The sequence below is a fragment of the Podarcis erhardii genome (genome assembly GCF_964252035.2).
Source record: "Podarcis erhardii genome assembly, chromosome: 10".
In the NCBI taxonomy this organism is placed as follows: Eukaryota; Metazoa; Chordata; class Lepidosauria; order Squamata; family Lacertidae; genus Podarcis; species Podarcis erhardii.
The window spans coordinates 797,793-825,688 of NC_138500.1; the positions used below are offsets into that span (position 1 = coordinate 797,793).

General features: G+C 48.0%; 1 protein-coding gene and 1 long non-coding RNA gene across 2 annotated transcripts in view; both read right to left on the reverse strand.

Annotated features, from left to right (window-relative positions):
- Positions 1-27,826, reverse strand: LOC309351865 (uncharacterized protein). The gene is made up of 5 exons (XM_081879994.1): positions 27,597-27,826; positions 16,445-16,617; positions 5,721-5,865; positions 3,024-4,823; positions 1-184 (listed from the first exon to the last, which is right to left on the reverse strand). The coding sequence occupies exons 4-5, from the start codon at positions 4,560-4,562 to the stop codon at positions 152-154; spliced, it is 1,572 nt and encodes a 523-aa protein (XP_081736120.1). The 5' UTR covers positions 4,563-4,823; positions 5,721-5,865; positions 16,445-16,617; positions 27,597-27,826; the 3' UTR covers positions 1-151.
- LOC309352046 overlaps positions 1-27,896 on the reverse strand; it is a 413,396-nt gene that overhangs the window by 3,247 nt on the left and 382,253 nt on the right. The gene's annotated exons all lie outside the window — the stretch shown is intronic.

Below are 27,896 nucleotides of genomic sequence, written 5' to 3' on the forward strand. Positions count from 1 at the left end.
ATGTAGGGCTTCCACTAGGACTGAACCTCTGTCTACTTGACATTTATAGGGTTTCTCTCATGTGGGAGTTTGTTGATGTAAATCAAGGGTTCCACTCGGACTGAAGCTCCTTCCAAACTCCATACATTTAAATGGTTTCTCCCTGTGTCAGTCAGATGATGTCTTCTAAGGCTTGCATTGAAACTGAAGCTCTTTGTATTGATGGAAGAGATTCATAAAGACCAAGCGGGCTTTCTCCCGGGAAGACACTTGTCTGATAATCTGAGGAACATAATTGATATTTTGGAAAAACTAGAAGTGAATATAAACACTAAAGCAGTTCTGATATTTGTGGATGCGGAGAAAGCTTTTGACAATATCTCTTGGAGTTTCATGAAGAAGAACCTACAGGGGATGGGGGTAGGCCAAGGTTTTGAAAATGGTATAGGTGCAATATACTCTGAACAAAAGGCTAAATTAATTGTAAATAATGTGGTGACGGAAGAATTTAAGATAGAAAAAGGGACACGACAGGGGTGCCCAATCTCCCCACTGCTTTTCATATCGGTCCTGGAGGTTCTGCTGAATATGATTAGAAGGGACCGGTTGGTTAAAGGTATACAGGTCGGAGCCAAACAGTACAAACTGAGAGCATTTGCAGATGACTTAGTATTGACGTTACAGGAGCCAGAATCTAATACTAAAAGGGTTTTAGAATTAATTCAAGAATTTGGTCAAAAAGTGTCAAGTGGCAGGATTTAAACTGAACAAGCTAAAAACTAAGGTTTTAGAGAAAAATTTAACACCAATTGAAAGAGAGAGGTTTCAGAATGAGACAGGCCTGACTGTGGTTAAGAAAGTGAAATACTTGGGGATTAATATGACAGCCAAAAATGGGAACTTATTTAAAGATAATTATGAAACATGTTGGACAGAAGTGAAAAAAGATTTAGAAATTTGGTCAAATTTGAAGCTTTCTCTGTTGGGTCGTATTGCTGTGATAAAAATGAATGTATTGCCTAGAATCTTGTTTTTGTTTCAGACATTGCAAATTGTGGACAAGGTGGACTGTTTCAAGAAGTGGCAGAGAGATATCTCTAGATTTGTCTGGCAGGGCAAGAAGCCCAGAATAAAATTTAAGATATTAACTGATGCAAAGGAAAGAGGTGGATTTGCCCTGCCAGACTTTAAACTTTACTATGAATCAGCAGCTTTTTGCTGGTTGAAAGAATGGCTACTTCTTGAAAATACAGACATTTTGGATCTAGAAGGCTTTAACAACGTATTTGGATGGCACGCATATTTATGGTATGCTAAGGTCAAAGCACATAAAGCATTCAAAAATCATATTGTCAGGGAAGCATTGTTTAATGTTTGGATAAGATACAAGGATTTACTGGAAAATAAAACCCCAAGGTGGTTGTTACCGATGGAAGCGAAAGCTCTGAAAAGGCTCAATATGGAGGCCAAATGGCCAAAATATTGGGAAATTTTGGAACAAGAAGGAGATAGACTGAAACTGCAGAGTTCTGAGAAATTAAAAAACAAAGTGTGAGACTCGCTTCATTATTATCAGATAATGGAGGCATATAATTTGGATAAGAAAATTGGCTTCCAGGTGGAAAAATCAAAATTAGAAACAGAACTGTTAGAACCCAAAACTAAGATTTTGTCAAAGATGTATAACTTGCTGTTGAAATGGAATACTCAGGATGAAACGGTGAAATCTGCTATGCTTAAATGGGCACAAGATGTTGGACATAATATTATGTTTGCTGACTGGGAACAGTTATGGACCACAGGTATGACGTTTACGGCATGTAATGCCCTAAGAGAGAATATTATGAAAATGATATACAGGTGGTACATGACCCCAGTCAAGCTTGCAAAAATCTATCATTTGCCCGATAATAAATGCTGGAAATGTAAAGAAACTGAAGGTACATTCTTTCACCTTTGGTGGACGTGCCCAAGGATTAAGGCCTTCTGGGAAATGATATGTAATGAACTGGAAAAGGTATTTAAATATACCTTCTTGAAGAAACCAGAGGCCTTTCTTCTGGGCATTGTCGGTCAATTGGTGTCAAAGAAGGACAGAACTTTTTTTATGTATGCTACAACAGCAGCAAAAATACTCATTGCAAAGTATTGGAAGACACAAGAACTACCCACTTTGGAAGAATGGCAGATGAAGGTGATGGACTATATGGAACTGGCAGAAATGACTAGCAGAATCCGAGACCAGGGAGAAGAGTCGGTGGAAGAAGATTGGAAGAAATTTAAAGACTATCTACAGAAATATTGTAAAATTAATGAATGATAGAATGATGTTGGATAGCAATTAAGGGTTCCCAGCTGTAATGCTTTAAGAGAATATGAAAAAAGGGTTATAAATGGGTTAAAATCTAATGGTAAGGATTTGCTGAACCAATGAATTGAAGCGGAATACAAAAAAGGGAAGTATGAGGAGGTCCGGGAAATAAGCCAAAGGAAAATAAGTAATAGAAAATAGGTGTGTTTTTAACTGTTTTTATTTTGTATTTTTCCTTTTCTTTTTCATTTTTACGGTAATATTTCAAAAATCTTAATAAATATTATATATATATATATAAAAAGAGAAGAAACTGAAGCGCTTTCCGCATTCCATGCATTCTTATGGTTTCTCCCCTGTGTGTGTCCGTTGATGTATATTGAGGTGTCCACTCTTACTGAAGCTCTTTCCACATTCCATACATTTAAATGTTTTCTCCCATGTGTGAATCCGTTGATGTGTTTTAAGGTTTCCACTTCGACTGAAGCTCTTTCCGCACTCAATGCATTTAAATGGTTTCACCTTTTATGAGTCCGTTGATGTTTTCTAAGGTTTCCAATCTGAATGAAGCTCTTTCCACAGTCCACACATTTATATGGTTTCTCCCCTGTGTAAATCCGTTGATCTGTTTTAAGGTCTCCATTCTGACTGAAGCTCTTTCCGCACTCAATGCATTTAAATGGTTTTCCCCCTGTGTGAGTCCGTTGATGTATTCTAAGTGTTCCAATCTGATGGAAGCTCTTTCCACATTCCATGCATTAAATGGATTCTCCCCTTTGTGAGTCTGCTGGTGTAATTTAAAGTCTCCTTTTTGACTGAAGCTCTTCCCGCATGCCATACATTTATATGGTTTTCCCCTGCCTGTGTGAGTCCGTTGATGAGATCTAAGGCCTGCATCGAAACTGAAGCTCTTTCCACACTCCATACATTTATATGGTTTCTCCCCTGTGTGAATCCGTTGATGCTTTCTGAGGTTTCCACTATCACTAAAGCTCTTTCCGCACTCCCTACATTTAAAAGGTTTCTCCCCTGTGTGAGTCCGTTGATGCATATTGCGGTTTCCAATCTGACTGAAGCTCTTTCCACACTCCATACATTTATATGGTTTTTCACCCGTGTGAGACCGTTGATGTTTTCTAAGTCCATCACTCCGACTGAAGCTCTTTCCACACTCCATACATTTATATGGTTTCTCCCCTGTGTGAGTCTGGTGATGTTTATTGAGGTGTCCACTCCGACTGAAGCTCTTTCCACACTCCATACATTTATATGGTTTCTCCCCTGTGTGAGTCTGGTGATGTTGATTGAGGTGTCCACTCCGACTGAAGCTCTTTCCACACTCCATACATTGAAATGGTTTTTCACCCGTGTGAGTCTGTTGATGTGAACTTAAGTGTCCACTCCGACAGAAGCTTCTTCCACACTCCATACATTGAAATGGTTTCTCCCCTGTGTGAATCCGTTGATGTTTTCTAAGGTCTCCACTCAGCCTGAAGCTCTTTCCGCACTCTATGCATTTATATGGTTTCTCCCCTGTGTGAATCCGTTGATGTTTTCTAAGGTCTCCACTATCACTATAGCTCTTTCCGCACTCTATACATTTATATGGTTTCTCCCCTGTGTGAGTCCGTTGATGCATATTGCACTGCCCACTCTGAATGAAGCTCTTTCCACACTCCATACATTTATATGGTTTTTCACCAGTGTGACTTCGCTGGTGTAATTTAAGTTCTGCATTCCGCCTGAAGCTCTTCCCACACTCCATGCATTTAAAAGGTTTTTCACCTGTGTGAATCCGTAGGTGTGAACTTAACTGTCCACTCCGACAGAAGCTTTTTCCACACTCCATACATTGAAATGGTTTCTCCCCTGCATGAATCCGTTGATGATTTCTAAGGTCTCCACTCCAACTAAAGCTCTTTCCGCACTCTATACATTCATATGGTTTCTCCCCTGTGTGAATCCGTTGATGTTTTCTAAGGTCTCTACTATCACTAAAGCTCTTCCCGCACTCTATACATTTATATGGTTTCTCCCCTGTGTGAATCCATTGATGTTTTCTAAGGTCTCTACTATCACTAAAGCTCTTTCCACACTCTATACATTTATATGGTTTCTCCCCTGTGTGAGTCCGTAGATGTGAACTTAAGTGTCCACTCTGATGGAAGCTTTTCCCGCACTCCATGCATTTAAATGGTTTTTCCCCTGTGTGAGTCCGCTGATGTATATTGAGGAATCCTCTCTGACTGAAGTTCTTCCACACTCCCTGCATTGTAATCCTTTCTTGTCCATGTAAATCCGCTGATGTGTTCTAAGTTTTCCACTATCAGCAAAACCTTTCCCACACTCCATACTTTTAAATGGTTTCTCCTCTCGGAGTCATTGATGTGAGCTATGTGTCCTCATTTAATGAAGCATATCCCACATTTCACACATTTTAATTTCTATTCCTCATGAAATGAAAGGTGCCCCATTCCTTGGAATTCTGAATGTCTTCTCCATCACCTTCTTAAGAGTGGGAGGAAAGGAAGTCCTGTTTGGGTTTCAAGGAAGAGAACAAAGGGAAAGAGAGCACATCAAGGACCATTAGCCCCTTCTCCTATTTCAACATCTCCTCCATTCCCCCGCCTCCTACCCATGTTCCCAAATTTTTGGAAATGAAAATGCAATGATGTCAAATGATAGTAATGCATCAGCAACATTTCATAATCCTCAATCATCGTTAATAAAGCAGCATGATCTTGGAATACAGCCTTTTCAAATCAATTGTTTCCTCACAGGAAAGGCAGCTGCTCTCTGTCCGTGAACAGGCCCTCTCTTTCTCTGGTCCATCGTTCCTTTGGACATTCCCCATCCTCTGCATCATAATCCTCCATCCACCTCTAGATCTTCATGAATCACCTGCACAGTCTCATTGGCCACAAGAGGTCCATGTGGACCATTTTGGGAGGCCCAGGTCTACATCTTCTCCAGGGACTGTGGTCTGGGTCAGTCAGAGAACTAGTGACAAGGCTTGGTGCTTGGGGTCAGCTGAATGGGTGCTCAGGGAAGCTCCTGTTCTTGGAGATGGACCTCTGTCTACAGGCCTCACATTGCATGGCGAGAGCAGGAGAAGCAGAAGAAAAGCAGCTGGCACATCGGAATCCCAGACCCCCATTGCTCCTTATAATAATGATGGGCTGCCTGATCTCGAGCCCATCCTAAAGTGACACTGAAAAAGCTGCATATGAAAGGCAAATGGATAACTGTACTAGTGAAAACTTCAACCTTGAATATGTAGTGTTGAATTATTGATGGCCTGAAGTTGTGTTATTTCTAGAGACATGAATTCATTCCGCTTCTGTCTCAAATATAGCTATTATATGATGTCATGAGGTGTCATGGGAGCGATAGTACCTTTGGTGGTCCCCACCCTGCACTCAGCTCTCACCTGTGCCTTCCAGAAGCTGTCAGGATGAATCAGGGGCCACAATCCCAGGAATGGCTTCAACCGGCTGGCAAAACCAGGTGAGGATAGCTGATGGGTCTCAAATCCTTGGAGGGCTGGGCAATTCTGCTGCACCTGAAGTCAAGCCCTGGTGGATGGAGAGGATGAGAAGAACAGTGAATCCCACAGTCTAGAAGGCAGATTCTGCCCATTCTGCAGAGGAAAGTGAAGGGCAGATGGGATCGTCAACCGGGGAAGGAAGCCCATCGAGAAGGAAAACTCTGGTCCTAAACCTTCACTGCCTCGTGAGTTATGTTCAGGAGAAGAAAAGGCTATGGAGGGAAACCCACACAAATCCAGAGTGGAGTCTCTAAGACGGTTGGAAGGTGTCCTGCACACCTTCTTCATTCAACTCCTGCAGCCAAGGGGGCACTTCCGGAGGCAGCATGGCGGCTGCAGCAGCAGAAAAGAGCTCCTGAAGCCAGCCAGAGTGAAAGGCTCTGTCTGGCCGATTCCCGGGCTCCCAGGTCTGCTGCTGCCAACACTGCCAACGGAGAGGAATCGGGGGTGCCCGGGGCGTCTTTCAAGGGAGCCAAAACACCCCCCCACGACCTTGATTGAGCCGGAAAGGCACCCGACCCCCCCCCCCCAACAGCCGAGAGGAGCTCCAAATCCAGGAAGACAGTGGAGCTAACGCAGAGAGGGAGAAAAAGAGAAGGGGGAAGGAAGAAGGGAAAAAAAAGAAAGAAAGAAAGAGGAGCCCTAGCTTTGCCGACAAGGAAGAGGGGAGGTAGGTGAACACGGGAAGGCAAAGGACGCTGCAAAAAAACACGTGGCTGAGCCGACCGGAGCCTACCCCTCCATGCAAAGCCGCATGACAAAGGAGATCACAGAAAGGAAGAAACTACCCCCTTCTTTTCTCCTTTTTTCTATAAAAAACAACAACCAACAAACAAAATCCTTTTTTAACCCCTTCCTACCCCTCTCCCCCTTTTTTAAAAAAGAAATTCTTTTTTATCCCCCCCATATACCTACTTTTATCATTTTTCTTTTTAAAAGAGGGGCCACTGCTGCTGCAGCCACCCTTTATTTGAATCTTTATTTTTATTTCTATCTTTTCTACACACTATTTAAAGACACACTTTTCCACACACACACACCCTCAATTTAAACCTCATTTTATTTTCACCTCAAACTCCCCTCTTAAGAATTAAAATGGCAGTACCCAGAAAACAGCCCTGAACCATCACAGGCCATTTCCTGGGACTGCCACTTCGCCCCAGACTTTCCACTCTCTTTTACCTATCCTCCTTTACCTATACTTTACTCATTTTTATTTTCATTTTTAAATAAAAAGCTCTATCTATCTATCTATCTAAAGACAACCCCCCCTTTTTTTACCTTTAATTCTCATTTTTATCTTTTACCTGTACATTTTTAATTACTTTTTTACAAATAAAAAATAATAACAATAATTTGGGGAAAATATTATTATCTATTTTTTTTTATTTTTTTTAAAAAAAACCACACATTTTTTTCCCTCTCTCTTTTTAAAGCCCGTTCTTGTCTATTTGTTGGCTTGTTCTTGAGGGGGGAATCTTTCGCCCCCAGCTACGACCACCACTCTCTTTTAAAACAAAAATTTCCTCTATATCACTGCTATTGTTACTGATACTCTCCCCCTCAACTCCCCCCTTTTATTTTTCTCTCCCTTTTTGCTCTCCCCTCTCTCTCTTCACCCCTCCTCATTTTTTCCCCTTATCCCACCTTTCATTTTCCATCCCCAATTTTTTTTCTATCCCTTTTTTTAAAATCAACCCCCCTTTTTAGCCTGTCCGTCAGTTTGTTTTTGAGAGGGGAGCCCTTTCCCCCCCACCCCCTCTTTTAAAATAAGACTTTCCCCCATACCATTGCAGCAGCTCACCCTCCCTCCCTCCTCCCCTCTCCCACTCTCTTTTCTTCTCCTTCCCTCCCCCACCCTTCCCCCTCCTCCTCTCATTCTCTCTCCCTCCTCCCTCTCTCCATCCCCCCCTTCCCCTAAAGGAAACACATACACACATTCATATCACCCTATCATAATTTGCCCCCTCATACTATAGCTAAAACTACTGCTGCAATCTAATACCTCTGATATTACTGTACTATCTCTCCTCTCTTTCAACTCTCTTTTTGTCTCTCTCTCTCTCTTCTCTCTTACACCAATCTCCCCTCCCCCCCGCCTCCCCCCTTCTTCTCTCTTTCTTCTTCCCATTTCTCCCTCCACCCTTTACATATAGCCTATCTGTCTGTCTCTGTTTCTAAGCGCACTCCCAACCCCAATTTCCACCTTAACTGGACCCCAGTACCCCTTTTGGGTATATACAACCCCCTCCTAAACACATATTCCCCCTGGCCCCACCCCTCTAGTCTCTTGCATCTCTACCTGCTAACCCCCCTCCCTTTATATGAACTGTCTGTCCGTTAGTCTACCCACCTCTGCTTACCTGCCCTCCCCCCCAGCCTCGGCGGCACCGCTGAGGCAACTACAGAAAACCCAAGAGAAGTTCTTAAAACACAGGCTAGAAGTGACACAAATGACCGCCTAATCCAAACGCTCTGTAAAAGCCACCAGCCAACAAAGCCTGATCAGCTCAACAACCCAACAATACCCAGGAATCACCACTGGCACAACTCCTAACCACCACACGCCCTACCCCAAGTGGACGCCAAGCCAACCTCAAACCAAAACTATCAGGGAGACTGAGATGACACCAACCAGGGAGATGGCAAACAATGCTAAGATGGTAACTCCCCTTCAAGATGATGACCACCCAATAACGAAACGAGATCTGAGGGAAATGGAAGCAAGATTAGAAGAAACACTGAAGGCCACAATGGCTCCCATGCAGGTACTAATCAACAATCTAACCTCCAAAGTGGAAGCTCTAGAGAACAAAAACCAAATGCAAGAAAGAATAATAGAGCAATACCGGGAGGAGAACGCACGTGTGAACAAGAAACTGGACGAACTGGTAAACCAAATGGAAGCAGAACACAGAGAGATGAAAATTAAGCAAGCCGACCTTGAAGATCGCAATAGACGCTGTAACATCCGCTTCCACAACTTTCCTGAAAAAGCAGAGGAGAAAAGCCCAACAGACCTAATTATACGCTGGCTGAAAAACACAATCCCAGGCCTGAAACTTGAGGCAGATGACTTGGAGAGGGCTCACAGAGCCCTAAAACCTATGCCAAAACCCAGCGCCCCCCCAAGAGACATCATTGTATGCTTCACGCGCTACAAAAAGAAGGAAGAGGTATGGAACAACCTCAGAAACTCAACCAACCTTCGATATGGAGAAACCCCCATTCTGGCCCTACAGGACCTATCTCAGGATACTCTAAACCGGAGGAAAAGCCTGTGCCCATGCACCCAGCGTCTCCAACAAGCAGGGATCAAATACCGATGGAGCTTCCCCTTCCGTCTCATTGTAACAACCAATACAACACAACACATGGTTACCAACATACCTGAGGCCCTGCAACTACTAAAGAACCTTGAACTCGACCTCCCACCGGAATGGCAACCGACAAACCCACCAAGTGACAGCCCCAACCACGAGGAAACAACAGCAAACAACTGGACGACGGTACAGAGCAAAAAGAAACAACAGAAGCGGCAGAACAACGCAAACCAATACAGGCAAGCACAACGCTCAGAACCGTCCCGCCGGCCATACAACACAAGAAACCAGACCAAGATTAACCAAACCAATTCATCGCAGATGGACAACCCTACAACAACAACAACCGCAGCTGAATGAAGCAACCAGGAAAAAACCCCCACAAACCGAAGGACTGGTGATTTCTCCCCCCCTTTCCCCCTCTCTCCCCCCCAAAAACATAGATTTAGTTAACACCATCAACATCCCCCCCAGCCCCGCACCCCCACAGAAACCCCCACCCCAACACCAGTCCAGACGACCTCAACCACATTCCCCACCACCCACACCTTCAACATCCTCATACTCCATACTAAGGAAAAACAACTCCAACCTTAATAACACAACCCACAATCAGGCTAAAATCTGATACCCAACCAGCAATATGGTGGCACCAGAGCGTACCAGCACCCACATCCCCACCCCAACACACCAACAATGTTGCTTATAACATTGGCAACATTGCTTACGAACCTTATACCTGACAGCGACGTTACAAAGTCACTTCACACTGTCTCGCTGATCACCCCCTATCGCAGAAAACAGGGGGGATGGCCTGTCCTTGAACATGGCCTTCCACACCAGCTGAGACCTAGGACCAACCGGCTAAATGCCAGATGGCCCAAAATACCCCAAACAAACAACTATATGACTACATATAGGAAACTCCCTACAACTTCCCCCCTACTCTTTAACCCAAATCTCACTCTACTCCCACTAGCCCCCCACCCACCACACCCTAGGTCAGCGCAACCCCATTGGTTCTTTAAACAACACGAAGAGAGAGACACAAGACAACCCGAACGGGTTGGCAGGGAATCGCCCCACATAATAGATAAGCAAGATGGCTAACCTAAAAGCAATTACATTAAATGTGAGGGGGCTGGGAAACCCCATCAAAAGAAAACGCATCACCTCATACATAAACACCATGAAACCACACATCACCTTCCTACAAGAAATACACAACCCACCCAAAGGCAGCAAACTCCTGAGCAACCCCCGCTTCAGTCAACAGTGGGTCGCACAAGGCTCAGGGAAAGCTCGTGGTGTAGCCATAATACTCAGTAGAGACCTGAACTTCACTGCCACAACAGTCCTCAAGGACAAAAAAGGCAGATTCATTTTCGCTAAAGGGACACTAGATGGCAAAATCAAACTGACAATCGGCTCCATATATGCCCCAAACATGAAACAATTAGAATTCTTCCAGAAGACACTAAACAAATTCCTCTCCTTCTCTGAAGGGGAAGCAATCCTAGGAGGGGACATCAATCTAAATATGAAAGGTTTATCCCTGAAAGATATCCACCCTACAACCCCATGGGCAACCTTCCTCCGAAGGAAACCCCCAACAACTAGAAACTCTTACAAGTTACTAAAAATGCTAAAAAACAGGGGTCTCTACGACATTTGGGGTGAGCAAAACCCGGGAGACATCAGCCATACATTCCAATCAGGACGTCATGATACAGTGTCCAGACTGGACAGCATTTTACTCACACAGGGTCTGATCCCCTCAGTGGAATCAACAAACATAGGTAACATTAAAATCACAGATCACGCCCCAGTAGAAGTCATCGTTAAAATAGGAGAAGGAACACAAACCACCCCATCATGGTCCTTCAGTCCCATCCTAACTACAAACAAACAAATTAGAGAGAGTCTCACAAAAACCCTCCAAAACTACTTCAAGGAAAACGATGTAAACAACATAACAACCCCCCTCCTATGGGACGCAATGAAAGCAGTCACCAGAGGAGCTTGCATAAAAGAGAAAACATTCCTTAAAAAACAAACCTCCTCAAAAATTAGCAAAATAGAACAAGACATCACAGCCCTCTCATCACGCTACAAACAAACAGGATCTAAAAAACTCCTCAAACTTATAGAACAAAAAAGGAGAGAACTAGACTCCCTAGAAATTAACAAAACAATGATCAACATTCTATACTCTAAACAACGTTTCTACGAATATGGAGGGAAAAACTCCAGATTACTAGCAAATAGATGTAGGAAAAAAGCACTCAAAACAAGAATACACTGCATCACCAAAAAAGACGGCAACATAACATTCTCCCCCGAAGAAATAACCTCAGAATTTGCAGAATTCTACTCCAACCTATACACCTCCCATAACCCACCAGAGAAGGAAATCAGAACATTTCTAGCAGGACTGACCATGCCTACCCTAACTGATGAGGAACAGGAATTCATGGACAGCCCTATCACCCCAGAGGAAATAGATGCGGTCCTCAAAAACCTGAAACCACACAAAGCCCCAGGCCCAGATGGCTTCACAGCAGAATTCTATAGGAAATTCAAAGAACCATTGATGCCCTACATGACCCGCCTATTCAACGACATCATAAAAGGGGCCCCCATCCCCAAAACCTGGACCCACTCCAAAATAGTCTCCATCCCAAAACCACTAAAAGACAGCCTCAAAGTAGAATCATACCGCCCAATCTCATTAATAAACCAAGACTACAAGATATTCACATCAATCTTGGCCAACCGCCTAAAAATCTTCCTACACAAGTTAATAGCCCCAGACCAGACTGGCTTTGTCCCTGGCCGCAATATAACAGACCCCATCAGGAAACTACTGAACCTGATCGAACACAGCAAGGCAACCAAACTCCCATTGACAATTATGTCCCTAGACATCCTCAAAGCCTTTGATTGCTTGGAGTGGAAATACATATTAGCAGTACTAACTAACTTGAAATTTGGCCCCAACTTCCTACAAATCCTCAAACAAATATACTCCCAAGCCTCAGCAAAATGCAGAACTAACAATATGGATTCTAATACTATAGCTATCCAAAGAGGCACGAAACAAGGATGCCCACTGTCTCCCTTCTTATTTATCCTGGCTCTGGAACCCTTAGCAATCCGCATCCGAGCAGCCACAGACATCAAGGGAGTGGAAATAAAAGGCAGAACCTATAAATTAGGGCTCTTTGCAGATGACCTAATGGTCACAACACCAGACCCCATAAGCACAGCAACCTCCCTAATCAGAGAACTCAACACATTTGCAATGGTGTCGGGCCTACAGGTAAATTTTACAAAGTCAGAAGCTATGTGCTTCAACACCCCTCCTCACACCCAAAAAGAACTCACGAAGGTCACCAAAATAAAACTTTGCCACACCAAGTTCAGATACCTAGGGGTACAAATAACCAGAAACCTCAATAAACTGTACCTCCACAACTACAAGCCCCTGTGGCGACAAATTAACAAAGACCTAAAGAGATGGAATAACACGAATTTCACTCTCTCAGACAAAATAGCCATGATCAAAATGATCACACTCCCAAAACTAACCTACCTATTCCAAACCCTCCCAATCTGGATCCCCTCAACCCAACTTCGCAGTTGGCAGAGAAAACTACACTCTTTCATCTTCTCACATAAAAAACCAAGAATAAGCCCCAAATACCTGCACCTCCCCACCTCAGAAGGAGGATGGGGAATCCCCAACATAGAAGCATATTACAATGCCAACCAAATACGCCATATAATCCCATATATACTAGAAGATGAGACAAAACAATGGGTACACCTAGAGAGGGACACAATTGAAAACACCTGCACCACAACATACCCACTCCTCCCAAACAAACTAAAGAAAATTCCCACAACACTTAACAGGTACACACAGACCATGCTCAAAGCATGGAAAACACAAATAGGCAAACTATCCCCAACCCCATCCCCACTAATCCCCCTGGCGTACCACCCATTATTCTACCATGCAGCACAAAACCTCCAGACAAAAACCTGGCGAACCAAAGGCTTATATCGCCTAATAGACTTCTATAAAAATAACAAACCCTTGTCAACACAAGAAATACAAGACAAACTAGAAGACACCCAAATGACCTGGTTAACACAACACCAACTACATGCCTTCTTAAACAACCCAACAGTAAAATCAGCAGCAACTAGGCCCCTGACAACCTTCGAAAACCTCCTCCTAACAACAAAGGGAAACGGTAAAGGGACGGTATCCGCAATATACAAAATACTACTCCAAAATCCCGCAAATCCCCTAGACACAATCAAAAAACAATGGGAGAATGACATAGGCTATGAGATTAACCCCACTCAATGGACCAGAATGTGGTCTAAACCCCCCTTTAAATCCATATCAACAAAAAGAAAAGAACTCACACTGAAACTCACCTACAGGTGGTACCTAACACCAAGGAAACTAGCGCTAATACACCCAGGAACCTCACCAAAATGCTGGAGAGGGTGCACCTCCTCAGGCACATACCTCCACATGTGGTGGGAGTGTCCCAAAATCCAACTATTCTGGACAACAGCCATACAAGAAATATGTAAAATAACTAAGCAAGTAATAGACATCACCCCAGAATTGGCCCTACTAAACATCTTCCAAGACAACAATGCCCATTTACACCACAAAGAACTTATAACCCACCTGCTCTCAGCAACCAGAAACATCATAACCAGACACTGGAGAGACCTGTCAGGAGTAAGCATGGACCAATGGTACCAAATAGTATGGGAAACAGCCCTACTAGAAAAATTAACTAATAAACTGAAACTGACACGGGGACAAACAGAAGAAGACGCCTTCACCCCGGTATGGCTCCCCTTTATCACATACACAGCCCAACAGGACAACGACAAGAATCCACCAACAGCATACAAATCAATATGGCTAACCTGATCCAAAACACCCACCCACCTCACTCACACACGAAAACAAAGATCACCACAGCCAATCACAAGCAAACAATCACACCCTAAGCCAACCCCAACCTCTCTCACCACCAAAGGAACACAAGTGAACAACACAAGCAACGCTGACACCAAACTCTACATACATTAAACATAATAGAAACACCGCCACCCGACCCCACCCCCACCCATCCTCCCTCTCCCCACCCCCCTTTCTTTTTTCTTTCTGTTTTCTTCTCCCCCTAATGCCTCAACAAATGAAACGGATTTGTAAAAACGTTACATGGAAGAAGAAGAAGGAAAACAAAAACAAAAACGAGGCACTACACTTCTGTAAAACAAGAAAATCCTTAATAAAAAAATTTATATATATAAAAAAAAACTCCTGCAGCCAAGCTGGTGCCCAACATACTGCTCTGCTTTCCTTGGGACCATATCAGCCGGGCTGAGAAGGGGGTCTGGTTGTCTAGGCAGCCCGGGACCCCCAAACCCACTGCCCAGGCTGGCAGTGCTACAAACACAGCAGTTTCAAGTGGGGAGATGGGCTCAGAGCTGTGTATCAAAGTCTCTCCGATGTGGAACAAGGGAAACAGAAACAAAATTTACATCATAAAGGTAAAGGTAAGGAGACCACTGATTATGAGGTCCACTCGTGGCCGACTCTGGGGTTGCGGCGCTCATCTCGCTTTATTGGCCGAGGGAGCCAGCGGCATACAGCTTCCGGGTCATGTGGCCAGCATGACAGAGCCGCTTCTGGCGAACCAGAGCAGCGCATGGAAACGCCCCTTACCTTCCCGCCAGAGTGGTACCTATTTATCTCCCTGCACTTTGACGTGCTTTCGAACTGATAGGTGGGCAGGAGCAGGGACCGAGCAATGGGAGCTCACCGCATCACGGGGATTCGAACCGCCGACCTTCTGATTGGCAAGTCCTAGGCTCTGTGGTTTAACCCACAGCGCCACCCGGATCCCATATTTACATCATACGGCACTGTAAAAGTATTCAAAATATTTGTTTTTCGAAGAAAAGACCACAATGTATCATGTGGCCCCTTCAAAGCTAAAGAAAGTCTTGCGGCTGGAGCTTTTGGGGGTGCAGGACCAAGAAAGCTCCTGCAGCCATGATCCTTCCAATCGGGATTCAGGCCTCATCATGACTGAAATTGCCCTGGTTGTGCTGGTTGATGATCTCCAACGGGCCAGAGGTTGAGGGGGAAGCTCTTTCCTGGTTCTGATGGATCTCTCAGCGGCTTTGGAGACCTTTGGCCATGGTGTCCTTCTGGACCCTCTAGGGGAGCTGGGGAAATAGTTATGCAGTGGTTCCCCTCCTTCCTCCTGGGCCATGTCCAGAAAGTGGTGTTCAGACCCCTGGATGCTTACTTGTGGGGTTGCCTCAGGACTCCATTCTCTCCCCCATGCTTTTTACTATCTATATGTAGCCACTGGGAGAGATCATCAGGGGGTTGGGGCTGGGTGTTCACCAGTATGTGGATGATGCCCAGCTCTTCCTCTCTTTTAAATAGGAACTAGTGAAGATGGTGAATGCCCTGTGTGTCTGTTTGGAGGTGGTTGGAGGATGGATGGTGGCTAAGACATTGAGGTTGAATCCTGACAAGTCAGAAATACTGTCCCTGGGGGAGGGGGGGCATTCCTGGTCCTGATGGGGTAACTGTGCCCCTGAAGGACCAGGTGTGCAGCCTGTGGGTCACCGCCTTCTGGGATCCATTTGTGAACAGAATGTGTGAGTAAACTCTTTTTATACTTTTATAGAAGACTGTGTCGTGTCTATCTTTTTACGAGGGACTTATTTTAGAGGCTTTAGTGAGCCTGAGCAAACGCATCCGCTGTAAGTTTAAAAGGGGGAATGTTACTCTGCTAAATTGTACAACTTGTTAACACAAGTTGGAAAGGATATAATCAAACAAAATATCCTCTCCTGCATTCCTGAACATTCCCAGTGTCATGGTTGCATTTTTCAGGCATAGAAAAGTACGGATCTAAGTACAGCGATAATTCCTAACCTATCGGTTCAAGAAGGTTCTGGTAGTTTTACTCTGTATGATTCAAAGCTGGTGTTTTCTCTTGATCATGGGGAGGCAAACTAAGGCCTGGGGGTTTAAATGCGATGATGATGAAGATGATGATGATCTTGTGGGGTTTTTAAAAGTTATTTTGGAATTTGTACTGCTATATCAGCTCACAAAATGTTATGGGTGGAGAAAATCACAGGGCTGCTGTAAAATATAATCCTACCCACGACTTCTCATTTATATACAGTCTGTAAATTTGGGGAAGTCACACACCTCACCTGTGCTAATACTGGCAGTCTTTGGCCTGCACAGGCACACCTGGTGTGTAGAGCCTCCAGCCCCAGGCACTGTCTATCATGAAAATGGGTCCTTTGACTGGGAAGATTCATGCAGTCGCTGTCATCAGATGCTGAAGGATTGTATCTCAGCTTGTCAGTCACTCTGACATTGGCTACAAAGAATAAGAGGAACAGAAATGCTTTTGAGGTGCAACTTCTCTATCAGCCCTGAGAGCCATTCCATGGACTCTGCACCCCTGTTTCTGATGACAGGTGTACTTTATCCTCATCCTCAGCGGAAAAGACACTTAAAGATGGAAGCCTGAGAGAGAGGAAAAGGTTTCTGGCTGCTTCCTGGGTGGGATTGCGGAAACCAAGAGCCGCTTCTGAGAAGGCCTCCCCCCTCCTCTCTCGTCACGGCTAAAAATTGGCCGCTGTTTCTTTAATGCTTAAAAAGCTGCGGGTTGTATATATAGAGTGAGAAATGTTAGTTTGGTGTTGGGTTGGTTGGTTGGTGAAAGCTGGCAAATACAGTGGTACCTCGGGTTAACTACTTAATTTGTTCCAGAGTTCCATTCGTAACCTGAAGCTGTTCTTAACCTGAAGCACCACTTTAGCTAATGGGGCCTCCTGCTGCCGCTGTGCCACCAGAGCACGATTTCTGTTCTCATCCTGAAGCAAAGTTCTTAACCCAATGTACTATTTCTGGGTTAGTGGAGTCTGTAACCTGAAGCGTATGTAACCCGAGGTACCACTGTAAAAGCAGAAAGATCTCTGCAAGGATGCTCTTCTCGTGGAATCTTCTATGCTGACAAGGGTCCAAGGACCAGGCTGAGGCGACAAAGGGAGGCCAAAACCTTTTCTTTTCTTTTTACAAATACTGACATCTCTTCCTCTGGATTTCCTCTCCTCTCCAGGGGACCAAGGAATGGACTGGGCAGAATGGCTGTGTCTGGACCGGGCAGGGGCTTATGGGGCGGGAAGAGGATGGAGATTGCGGGAAGGAAGGGTGGGGGGGCAGGACCCCCCACTTTCCAGGGATCCCTCTCTGGTCGCCTTGAAGAGGGGGCGACTACTGGGTGGGAGGGAGAAGCCAAGGCTGTTCCACCAGAGATCCCCCGCAGCTGCCACAATGGAGACGCGATATCTCCCCCCCCCGCCGCCAATGCTGCCCTTCCCTGCCCCAGGGATGCTCCTCTCCCTCCCCCCCAATTTCCTTGACCCCCTCCCTCTCTCCTGAGTCTCCCCTGCATCCAGAGGCTCCCTTGGCGCCGCTCACCATACGTCCTGCGCCCCCATCTCTCCAGCCGGAGGCGCCCCCCCCCCCAAGAGAAGCAGGGGAGGGACAGGGGGTCTCTATCCCTCGTGCCTCGTGGCACACCTCTCTCTGCGCGGAGCCCCCAGCGCTCCGGGGATGCCTGCGCGGGGGACACGGGGCGATGGGGTCCTCATGGGGACTCCCTGGGTGGGGGTCCCATGCCCGCCCCCGCCAAGGCGCCTGAGGGGCCGAGAAAAGCCTCCTTCGCAGCACACGTGCCGGGATCCAGGCCCCACGGAAGGCGCTTGGGGGAGCTGGCGGGGTCTCTGGGTCCTTTCCCCCCTCTCCTCCCCGGGACCCCTTTACCTCTTTCTCCTCTGATACGGAAGGAGAGAGGGGGGGTACCTTTCCTCACCTCCTCCTCTTTCTCAAAGGGGGCCCGAGGCGATGACCTCAACGGCGCCCAGCTCCTGAACCCCCGCACTGTTGCACAAGCACCACACTATACCCCTTGACTTTATAAAATGATATTCTTTCCTTCTATATACGGGCGGAATAAGCCCTTCTTTCTTAAACCTTCCTTTCGCCCTATTTTAACATGGGTTGACAGTATCTAACTGCATCCTCCATTGACTATAATGGCCGCACCTCAGCCAATCAAGAGCATGCATTCCCCTGCAGCAGCTAGCTCAGGGAGCTCTTGCACGCCTCATTTAACCTCCTGACAAGTTGTTGATGGCTCCCCGCTGCGAGAACAATGGATCCGAAACCAGCGACCTTGTAAAACTGTCAAAGTCTTGTTACAATGTATCCATTAGTTTCCGCTTTTAATATACAATATACACTTGACCGGCAAGGGGGCCGAAAGATTCGGAAAATGATATAAAATCAACCAAAGCTCCGATTTTCTCCATTTTGACGTCGTTCTACTCTGTTCCCTCTGGACTCCATGTTGTTGCCCCACTTCCATAATCTCCTGAGCGACAGGTCACGTACTCAGGAAGACCCTAATCCGCTCGGATCGTTCTGCCAAACCCTTCCTCCCGGCAATGCCAGGTGGCAGACGATGCATATCTGCTCCATTGTCTCGCCATCACCTGTACTCAGGAAACATTTATCCATGTTTATCTATGCATATCCCTTACTCTGCATATCTCCCCCTCCCTTCCTGAAGTGCTGATCCGTGTAACCCCACCTTTATGTAATGTATTCATGACGTTTTTCCGTGTAACCCAACCTTCCCATAATGTATTCATGACGTTTTTCTGCACTGTATTCTGGGACTTGGAGGGAACTTTTAAAAGTCTATGTCGCCCCACTCTCGGGGTTCAATCCCACTTTGAACCTGTTGGCCAATAAACTCGGATCTCCGCATCTTGCTCCGTCTCTGGCTGAACTCATTTCTTCCGCTAGGACCCGCGGACTTAGTCCGACAAGCTGGGTGGCAGGGCAACTCCGCACCCGGAATTTACCGTAACATTTGGCGCCCAACGTGGGGCGGGCGGTACTCCCGTGTTGCTGACCGGGGGCCCCGAAATCTTCAGCCGGCTCCGGGCCATTTTGCCTGGGAAGATCCTTTGGACCTCCGGCCATCCTCTGGGCGGTAATCGAACGTCCCAAGGGTTCAGCCGGGGAGCAAAGGGAATCCTGCCGGCTTACTCAACGATCCCGGGATCGCCGTAGAAGACGCGTGAGTATAGGAAAAGTAAACCCAGTGCACTGGTGGGAAAGGGGTGGAAATCTCCTGGCAACTGAATTCTCTGCCCTCCTCTCTATTGATCCTTCTTGCCTTTCTCTTGGTCCGGTTGGTGAGAGAGACTGAGGACCGCCGCTCGACCCAAAAGGGGGGTTCTGAGCTCTATCTCTTTTTCTAAAACCTCTCCAGCCAGCCACACCAATTGGGAGTCCGAAAGTAAGACGGAGAGACCCGACTTGAAAAATAGCCGACTCCCCGCAACGGACGTCCCAGTTGAAAGCAAGGGGTTGGAGTTCTTCCGAACTTCCCGAGCGTCCTCTCCGAGGAGGCAGGAAGGGGTCTGGCTTTCTATCACCAATCCCAGCCGCACCGGTCGAGCCACGTAACACATGTATCGTGCGTGAGCCCGCTTCCGAAAGCAAGGGGGATTTTCTATTCGAACTCTGTCTAGGGATCACCCGATCTGGCACCGCATTGCGCGGGTGTTCAGTAGGGCCCCTTTCTTGAGATTGTGTCAATAGGTAGGAGGTTGCCAGGAGGGATAGCCCATGAGGAATTGGGCGGGAACGGCAGAGTGGAAAGGACCCCAGGTTATTGACTAAGGAAATAGAAAGGAAATACCGGATAGCTAGAGCTCTTTAAAACCCCTCTAAGAGAGTTGCCAAGCGACTAAAGACTCCTCTTTACTATAAATTCCCGTATTAAGTATATCAATCTCCTAGATATACCAATAGGAGATATACCAATCCTTACCGCCCTTTCTCTTCCCTCTTTCTGTCTAGACACGCGTAAAACATAAAATGGGTACCCAGGCTTCCAAACGCGAGCGGGCTCACTCTGGGAGGAAGGCTTCTAGGAAGCCATCTCAGTCTCAGAAGGACCCTGACTCTCCTCTCCAATTTGTCATCACGTATTGGAAGACGATTCCCGGCCACAAATTATTATCGAAGAAAAAATTAGAGGACCTCTGTTCTGAAATCTGGCCCGCCAGCACCGCCTCCGCCAAGCCCGAATTGCGTTGGCCGGCAGGGGGTTCGTTTAATGAAGAGCGCTTGAATCACCTAAAGAAATATTTAATGGAGGAAAAACCCCGTCAGTTGGAATATCTAGCAACTTTTGAGGCCGTAAAGGGTTTCCTCCAAGCCCCGAAAGGGACTACATCCTACCAGCTACCTATATTGAATCCCGGACGACAGCTCATGCCCCCCCCCTTACGAAGGGCACTCCGTAGACGATGATGTACAACAGGCCCTGATTCCCTTTTACTATAGAGGAACACCACCGCCACCGCCTAGTAGCAGCTCAAGTAGTGATGAAGACACGGGGGATGAAGGGGCACAAAACAACGAGAACAAAAGAGTCACAAGGCTACAGGCTAAAAGGGACCAGAAAGACCCCGGGCAGGCCAAAACTAAAATCCCTCCTCAACGCATCGCAACACAGTTGAGGACCCCGTCCAAGCCAGAAGGAGCCCTCTCCCCTCAGAATCTTGTGAGCCCACTGCAGAACTCCTAGATCATAATACAGGAGCTCCAGGAACTTCTGATCAAGTCAGCTCTACTGCGAGTTATACTGCGGTCCAGATGCCCCTAAGGGCTTTGCCAATTCCGCCTCTCCAACCTGATGGACCCCCGCGGATGGTTTATACACATCAACCCTTCTATACCTCAGACCTCGTAACTTGGTCAAACCAGATGCCCTCTCTAAGGGACGACCCCGACAAATGCCACCGCCAAATCAGCGCCATCTTTTCCACCCATAACCCCACCTGGCCAGATGTCCATGTCCTTCTGAATGCCCTCTTCAACGAGGCAGAGAAGGCAGATATTCTAACAAAAGCGGGGGAAGCAATAGAATCACCCAACTATCAGAGGGGACGGCCCCAAGGACTGCAGGCTCTCACAGCACAATGCCTCCAAGTAGAACCTGCATGGGATTACAACACCACTAATGGCATCTGGTACCTGAACCTATTTAAGAAAGCCATTCTAGACGGTGTAAAGGCAGCCGGACAATGCACCGTAAATTGGACCAAAGTCCAGACAATAATGCAGGGACCAAATGAACACCCGTCTGATTACTATACCAGATTGGTCTCTGCTATCAAGACGTGGGGAGGGATAGACCCCGAAAATCCACAGCATGAAGTAATCGTTAAAGGTTTCTTTAAAGATCAGGCCTGTCCAGACATTAGGAAAGCTCTAAATCTCCAAATTGGATACGATGGAAAGAGCGTAAGCGAAATCTTATCCATTGCAAAATCCGTCTACAACTCTCGAGATGAAAGAAGGAAAAAAGAAACAAAATCCGAGGCTGAACAGATCTTGGCTTTAAGTATGGAAACTACCTACGGCCTTAACCGAGGTAGAGGCCTCAACCGAGGAAGGGGAATCCGGGGTGGAGGACCCCCAAATCCCTATAGACAATGGGGACCAGGTACCAGGAGTTGTTACTACTGCCAAGAGGAGGGACACATAAAAAGATTCTGCCCCTACCTCAACACACCATCCTACGGGGGGCAGGACTCCAGGCCGTTTCCTACCCGAACAAGCCATCCTCCTTTTCCCCCGCAATCCAACCTGACCCAGGGACACATTAATCACCAATCGGAGGGCTACACTCCGCAAGTGCCTCCGAACCCAATGCCTCCGACCCAATGACCTCAGACGGGCCCACGAACCCAAATGCCAACAATCAACGCGCCTACTCACCCTTGGGCAAACGCTACTGCCCCTCCCTTGCACCCCCCAAACCAGCCACCACCCGATGATCAGGACGCCTACTGACTACTAGAAGGGGATCCCAGTCTAAGTCCAACCCAAACCATCTGCCCCGTGATAACATTGTCACCTGAGGATCCTGTCTGTACTATTGAGATCGACGGCCACCCCTATCAATGTCTACTGGACACAGGGGCCACATATTCCACCCTAACCGACAGTCACCTGGAACCAGGGACAGTGACCAAGAAAGTAATGGGACTAGATGGGATACCCCGCACTTGCCCACTCTCGCAACCGGCTAAAGTCACCCTTGGACCCCTATTAGCAGAACACGCCTTCCTTTTAACTAGCAGTCCTGTTAACCTCCTCGGCAGAGACCTCCTTTGTAAACTCAACGCCACCATAAAATGTTCCTCGGACGGCATCTACCTATATATGCCTGAGGACTCCATCCCCGCGTTCCAGGGTATCGTACAGGAAGCGGAATTGGACCGTCAGTTTCCCGAACTCCCTCCGGAGTTGCAGAATGAATTACCCCCTTCCTTGTGGGGCACTGAATCAACCTCTGTCGGACTCCTAATATCAGCCACTCCCGTTAAGATCACCTACAGAACCGACCTGCCCTTCCCTTGTACCAAACAATACCCCTTGCCTAAAGAAGCCATCGAAGGACTAACACCCATGATTGAGGACTTCCTCGAGAAAGGGATCCTAGTTCCATGCGCCTCACCCTGCAATACCCCCGTGCTCCCCGTAAAGAAGCCCTCAAAAGAGGGAGCCCCGGTCCGATACCGTTTTGTCCAAGACCTGAGACTAGTAAACCAGTTCGTAATACCCCGACACCCAGTGGTGGGCAACCCAAACTCTCTCCTGAACGCAATTCCGGCAGGAACAACTTGGTACTCTGCCGCGGACTTATGCTCCGCCTTCTTCAGCATACCCCTGGACCCAGCTAGCCAATTCCTTTTCGCTTTTACCTGGGGACCCAGTCAATTAACTTGGACAAGGTTACCCCAGGGATATGTAGAATCACCAGCAATATTTTCAGCCATCTTACACCAAGATTTACAAGACATCCATCTCCCTGCAAGCTCCGCCCTCTTGCTCTACGTTGATGACATCTTATTATGCTCTACTAGTGAAGAGGCATGCAAAATAGACACTAAATACCTCCTATCTGAACTAGCGAGGAAGGGACATAAGGTGTCCCCAAAGAAACTCCAATACTGTAAACAAGAAGTAAAGTACCTCGGGCACATCTTGGGAGTAGGTACCCGGAGCCTCGCCACCGACCGAGTTGAAATGGTCACTAAAATTCCCCTCCCTAAAACAAAGCGACAGTTGCGCGGCTTCCTTGGAATGGCCGGCTTTTGCCGAGCATGGATTGCTGGATACAGCGAGATAACGAAACCTTTAACCGCTATGACCCGCCAGGACCACCCAGACACATTGGTCTGGGAAGAGGAAGCTTATAAATCCTTTGAACGTCTAAAACGAGAACTGAGATCCACTCCTGCCCTAGGATTGCCCGACTACCGCATCCCCTTTAATCTGTTCATTCATGAACAAATGGGGGTCGCTTTGGGCGTTTTGACTCAGACCTTTCGGGATCAAGAAAGGCCAGTAGCCTATTATAGCCTACAGTTAGACAATACTGCAAAGGGAGCCATAAGTTGCCTCAGAGCAATTGCCGCCGCTGCGATCCTCCTCGAAAAGGCCCAAGAAACGGTACTGGGACATGAAATTACCACCCATGTTCCCCATTCTGTCTCTACTCTTTTAACTCTGAGAGGCTGTCACCACTTCTCGAACTCCCGCTTAAACCGCTACGAAGCCCTTCTACTAACTCCTTCCAACGTCACCATTAAATGTGTTAATTCCCTCAACCCAGCCACCTTATTACCCCTTCCCGACGACGGTACCCCACACCATGACTGCACCAAAATAGTTCGACAAGCTGAGAAACCTCGAGAGGACCTGGATCACCTCCCCTTAGAAAACCCAGACTTGATACTTTATACTGATGGCAGCTCCAAGGTTATAAATGGAGAGAGAAAGACAGGGTACGCTGTCGTTTCCGATTTCAACGTCCTAGAATCCAACCCGATTAATCCACAATACAGCGCACAAGCCGCAGAATTAATTGCACTCATACGCGCTTGTGAGATCAGTGAAGGAAAAAGAACCACCATCTATACAGATAGCAAATACTGCTTCGGACTAGTCCACACAACCGGCCAAATATGGCTCCAAAGAGGCTTTTTAACCGCTGCTGGGTCTCAAATTTCACATGCCGCCCTAGTGGAGAGACTGCTAACAGCCATCCACTTGCCCACTGCGATAGCCGTCGTCCATTGTAAAGCCCACACCAAGGGAAGGGACCCGATCTCAAAGGGCAATAGGCGAGCGGACAAAGCAGCTCAGGCAGCCGCACTTCGCCATCCTAACAATGATTCCGAGTTCCAAGCCTTACATTTCCCCGCAGAAATAGATCCTACCCAAATATACGAAACAGCCTCAGATGAAGAAAAATCCTCATGGAAATCCATGGGCGCTACCGAACAAAATGGCATGTGGATCCTCCCCGATGGTAGACCCGCGGACTTAGTCCGACGAGCTGGGTGGCAGGGCAACTCCGCACCCAGAATTTACCGTAACACCTCGCTCCCGATTCTCCTTTCCTGCAACATCCATGGGGGGGGGGGTCCCCTGTCTCCTCCCTCCCCTTTCCGAAAGCGCCCCCCCAGCTATGGGGCAGAGCAGCAATCCGGAGTGGAAGCTCCACTTCCGGGAGAAGCAGAAAGGTTGGGAGGGAGGGGGGCTCCCCCCCCACATTCCTGGAGCAGAAACCGGATTGGAGGAGGAGGAGGAGGAGGAGGAGCAATGTATTGGGGGCGGGATCTGGGATTGTGGGGGCGGGATGAGAGAAGGATGTGCCGAGAGGGGAGGGAGAGTGTTGAGCGGGTGCGGGGGGAAGGAGGAAAGGAAACCCCCCCCCCGGTCTTCCTTCTGGGGATCAGGAGAGGGGGGAGGGGCTGATCCCGACAATCCAACAGCGAAGTCACAAAATGAGTTCTGCATGGAAATCAGATCAGACTCCGAGTTCGTGTTTTGGCAACATGACAGGTCTGTCTGTCCGTCGGGATCCCTGAGGATTCCTGCTCGCTGCCTTTTCCCGGCCAGCCGGAGAGATCACTGGAAAGGGCGGATTTCTTGACTCCAGAATCCAGCATCGCAGACCGTTTCATTCAGGCCTAGAGATCTGCTCTTTGGACCCGTCTGCTTGGATCATGTGGATCACCAATGGATCATATGAATCATCACTGGATCATCCATGATGTCATACCCGTCTCACGGAGGGGGGGGCTCAGGAAGAATCTCCTGCCACGTGACTGGGGGAGTCTGGGGGCTGACGGGGGTCAGACAGGGCTGCTGTTTTGCTCTCCTTACTATTTCAGCTCAGGTTTTACTGAAATGGGAGGATTCATTGAGGAAACGGGGCTACGTTGCAAAGAGGCAAATGTGTCTACTTTGTAACCACCCAGTGAGTTGTGTTGCAAAGGCCATTTGCAGAAAGGCTCCAATTGTATCACCTGCGGCTACATGGCGGAGTTTGGGTCTTTTTGCGGAAATGTGTCTGTGTAAATGCACTTATCCCCGTGGATTCATAATGGCAAGACATTAAATCCCATGAGATGTGCAAACTGGCTGCTTTTGGAAGCACCACTCTGCAGCCCTGCCTGATGCATGCTTACTTAGGAGTAACCCCTACGCGGTTCAAAGGGATTTGCCGTTCCATCTGATGCACGCTTACTCAGAAGTAAGTCCCCATAGTCGCCTTTGGCTGGATTTGACCAGGGGTCCTTTACTTTGGGCTGGTCACATTACCCCTGCTGGCTGGTCACATCTTCCACGCCAAGAAACTGGACAGAGCCTTTAGGAGCCTCTGGCTGAACCCGCTGCTCTTCTCCCTGGCACCGCCATCTCCACGCAGGTGCCCCCTAGGCAGGTTGGCCTGCAGTTCCCCTCAGTGCCAGCCAGCACGATGCCTGCACTCAGAAAAGCTGGAGGGCACTGGCTGAAGTCTGGGAGCCCTCGGTGCCAATGCGCAGCTGCTGTGCTTTTCCTTAGCCTGGCGGACATCAACACAGCACCCTACAGGGGGGCGGTCTCTTCTTCAGATGCCCTCCCTGGGGAAGAGTCGTTGGCCACAGTGAAGTGTGCCAGGAGGGGCCATTCAGAGGGCAGTACAGCACAGCCAGTGGGGAGAGTGCCTTCCTTGGGTGGGGTGGGGGGAGCTGGGATGGCCCCCTGCCTGTGATGCTTAGCTGAGATTACTACTATGCTGGGGGTGTCGCCGGAAATCACCCCCCCTTCCATTGTCATGTGTATTACACAAGCACCACAAGTTTGGTGTTGGGTTGGTTGGTTGGTGAAAGCTGGCAAATACAGTGGTACCTCGGGTTAAGTACTTAATTCCTTCCGGAGTTCCATTCGTAACCTGAAACTGTTCTTAACCTGAAACACCACTTTAGCTAATGGGGCCTCCTGCTGCCGCTGTGCCACCAGAGCACAATTTCTGTTCTCATCCTGAAGCAAAGTTCTTAACCCAATGTACTATTTCTGGGTTAGCGGAGTCTGTAACCTGAAGCGTCTGTAACCTGAAGCGTCTGTAACCCGAGGGTCCACTGTAAAAGCAGAAAGATCTCTGCAAGGATGCTCTTCTCGTGGACTCTTCTATGCTGACAAGGGTCCAAGGACCAGGCTGAGGCGACAAAGGGGGGCCAGAACCTTTTCTTTTCGTTTTACAAATACTGACATCTCTTCCTCTGGATTTCCTCTCCTCTCCAGGGGACCAAGGAATGGACTGGGCAGAATGGCTGTGTCTGGACCGGGCAGGGACTTATGGGGCGGGAAGAGGATGGAGATTGCGGGAAGGAAGGGTGGGGGGGCAGGACCCCCCACTTTCCAGGGATCCCTCTCTGGTCGCCTTGAAGGGGGGGCGATTACTGGGCGGGAGAGAGAGGCCAAGGCTGTTCCACCAGAGATCCCCCGCAGCTGCCACAATGGAGACGCGATATCTCCCCCCCCCGCCGCCAATGCTGCCCTTCCCTGCCCCAGGGATTCTCCCCTCCCTCCCCCCCCAATTTCCTCGACCCCCTCCCTCTCTCCCGGAGTCTCCCCTGCATCCAGAGGCTCCTTTGACTCTGCTCACCCCACACCCTGCGCCCCCATATCTCTAGCCGGAGGCGCCCCCCCCCAAGAGAACATGGGAGGGACAGGGGGGGTCTCTATCCAGGCGTCTCTCGCGCCGCTTAACCCTTTCATGGGCCGTTTTTCTCCGCGCAAGAGCCAGGGGAGACGAGTGAGGGGTCCGCCCTGCGAGGAAAGCCCCCTGGGGGCGCTTGGGGAGCTGGCGGGGGTCTCTGGGGGATCTCCTTTCCCCCCCTCTCCGCCCCCCCGCGACCCCTTTACCTCTTTCTCCTCGCTCCCGATTCTCCTTTCCTGCAACATCCACGGGGGGGGGGGTCCCCTGCCTCCTCCCTCCCTTTTCCGAAAGCGCCCCCCCAGCTATGGGGCAGAGCAGCAATCCGGAGTGGAAGCTCCACTTCCGGGAGAAGCAGAAAGGTTGGGAGGGAGGGGGGCTCCCCGCCCCACATTCCTGGAGCAGAAACCGGATTGGAGGAGGAGGAGGAGGAGCAATGTATTGGGGGCGGGATCTGGGATTGTGGGGGCGGGATGAGAGAAGGATGTGCCGAGAGGGGAGGGAGAGTG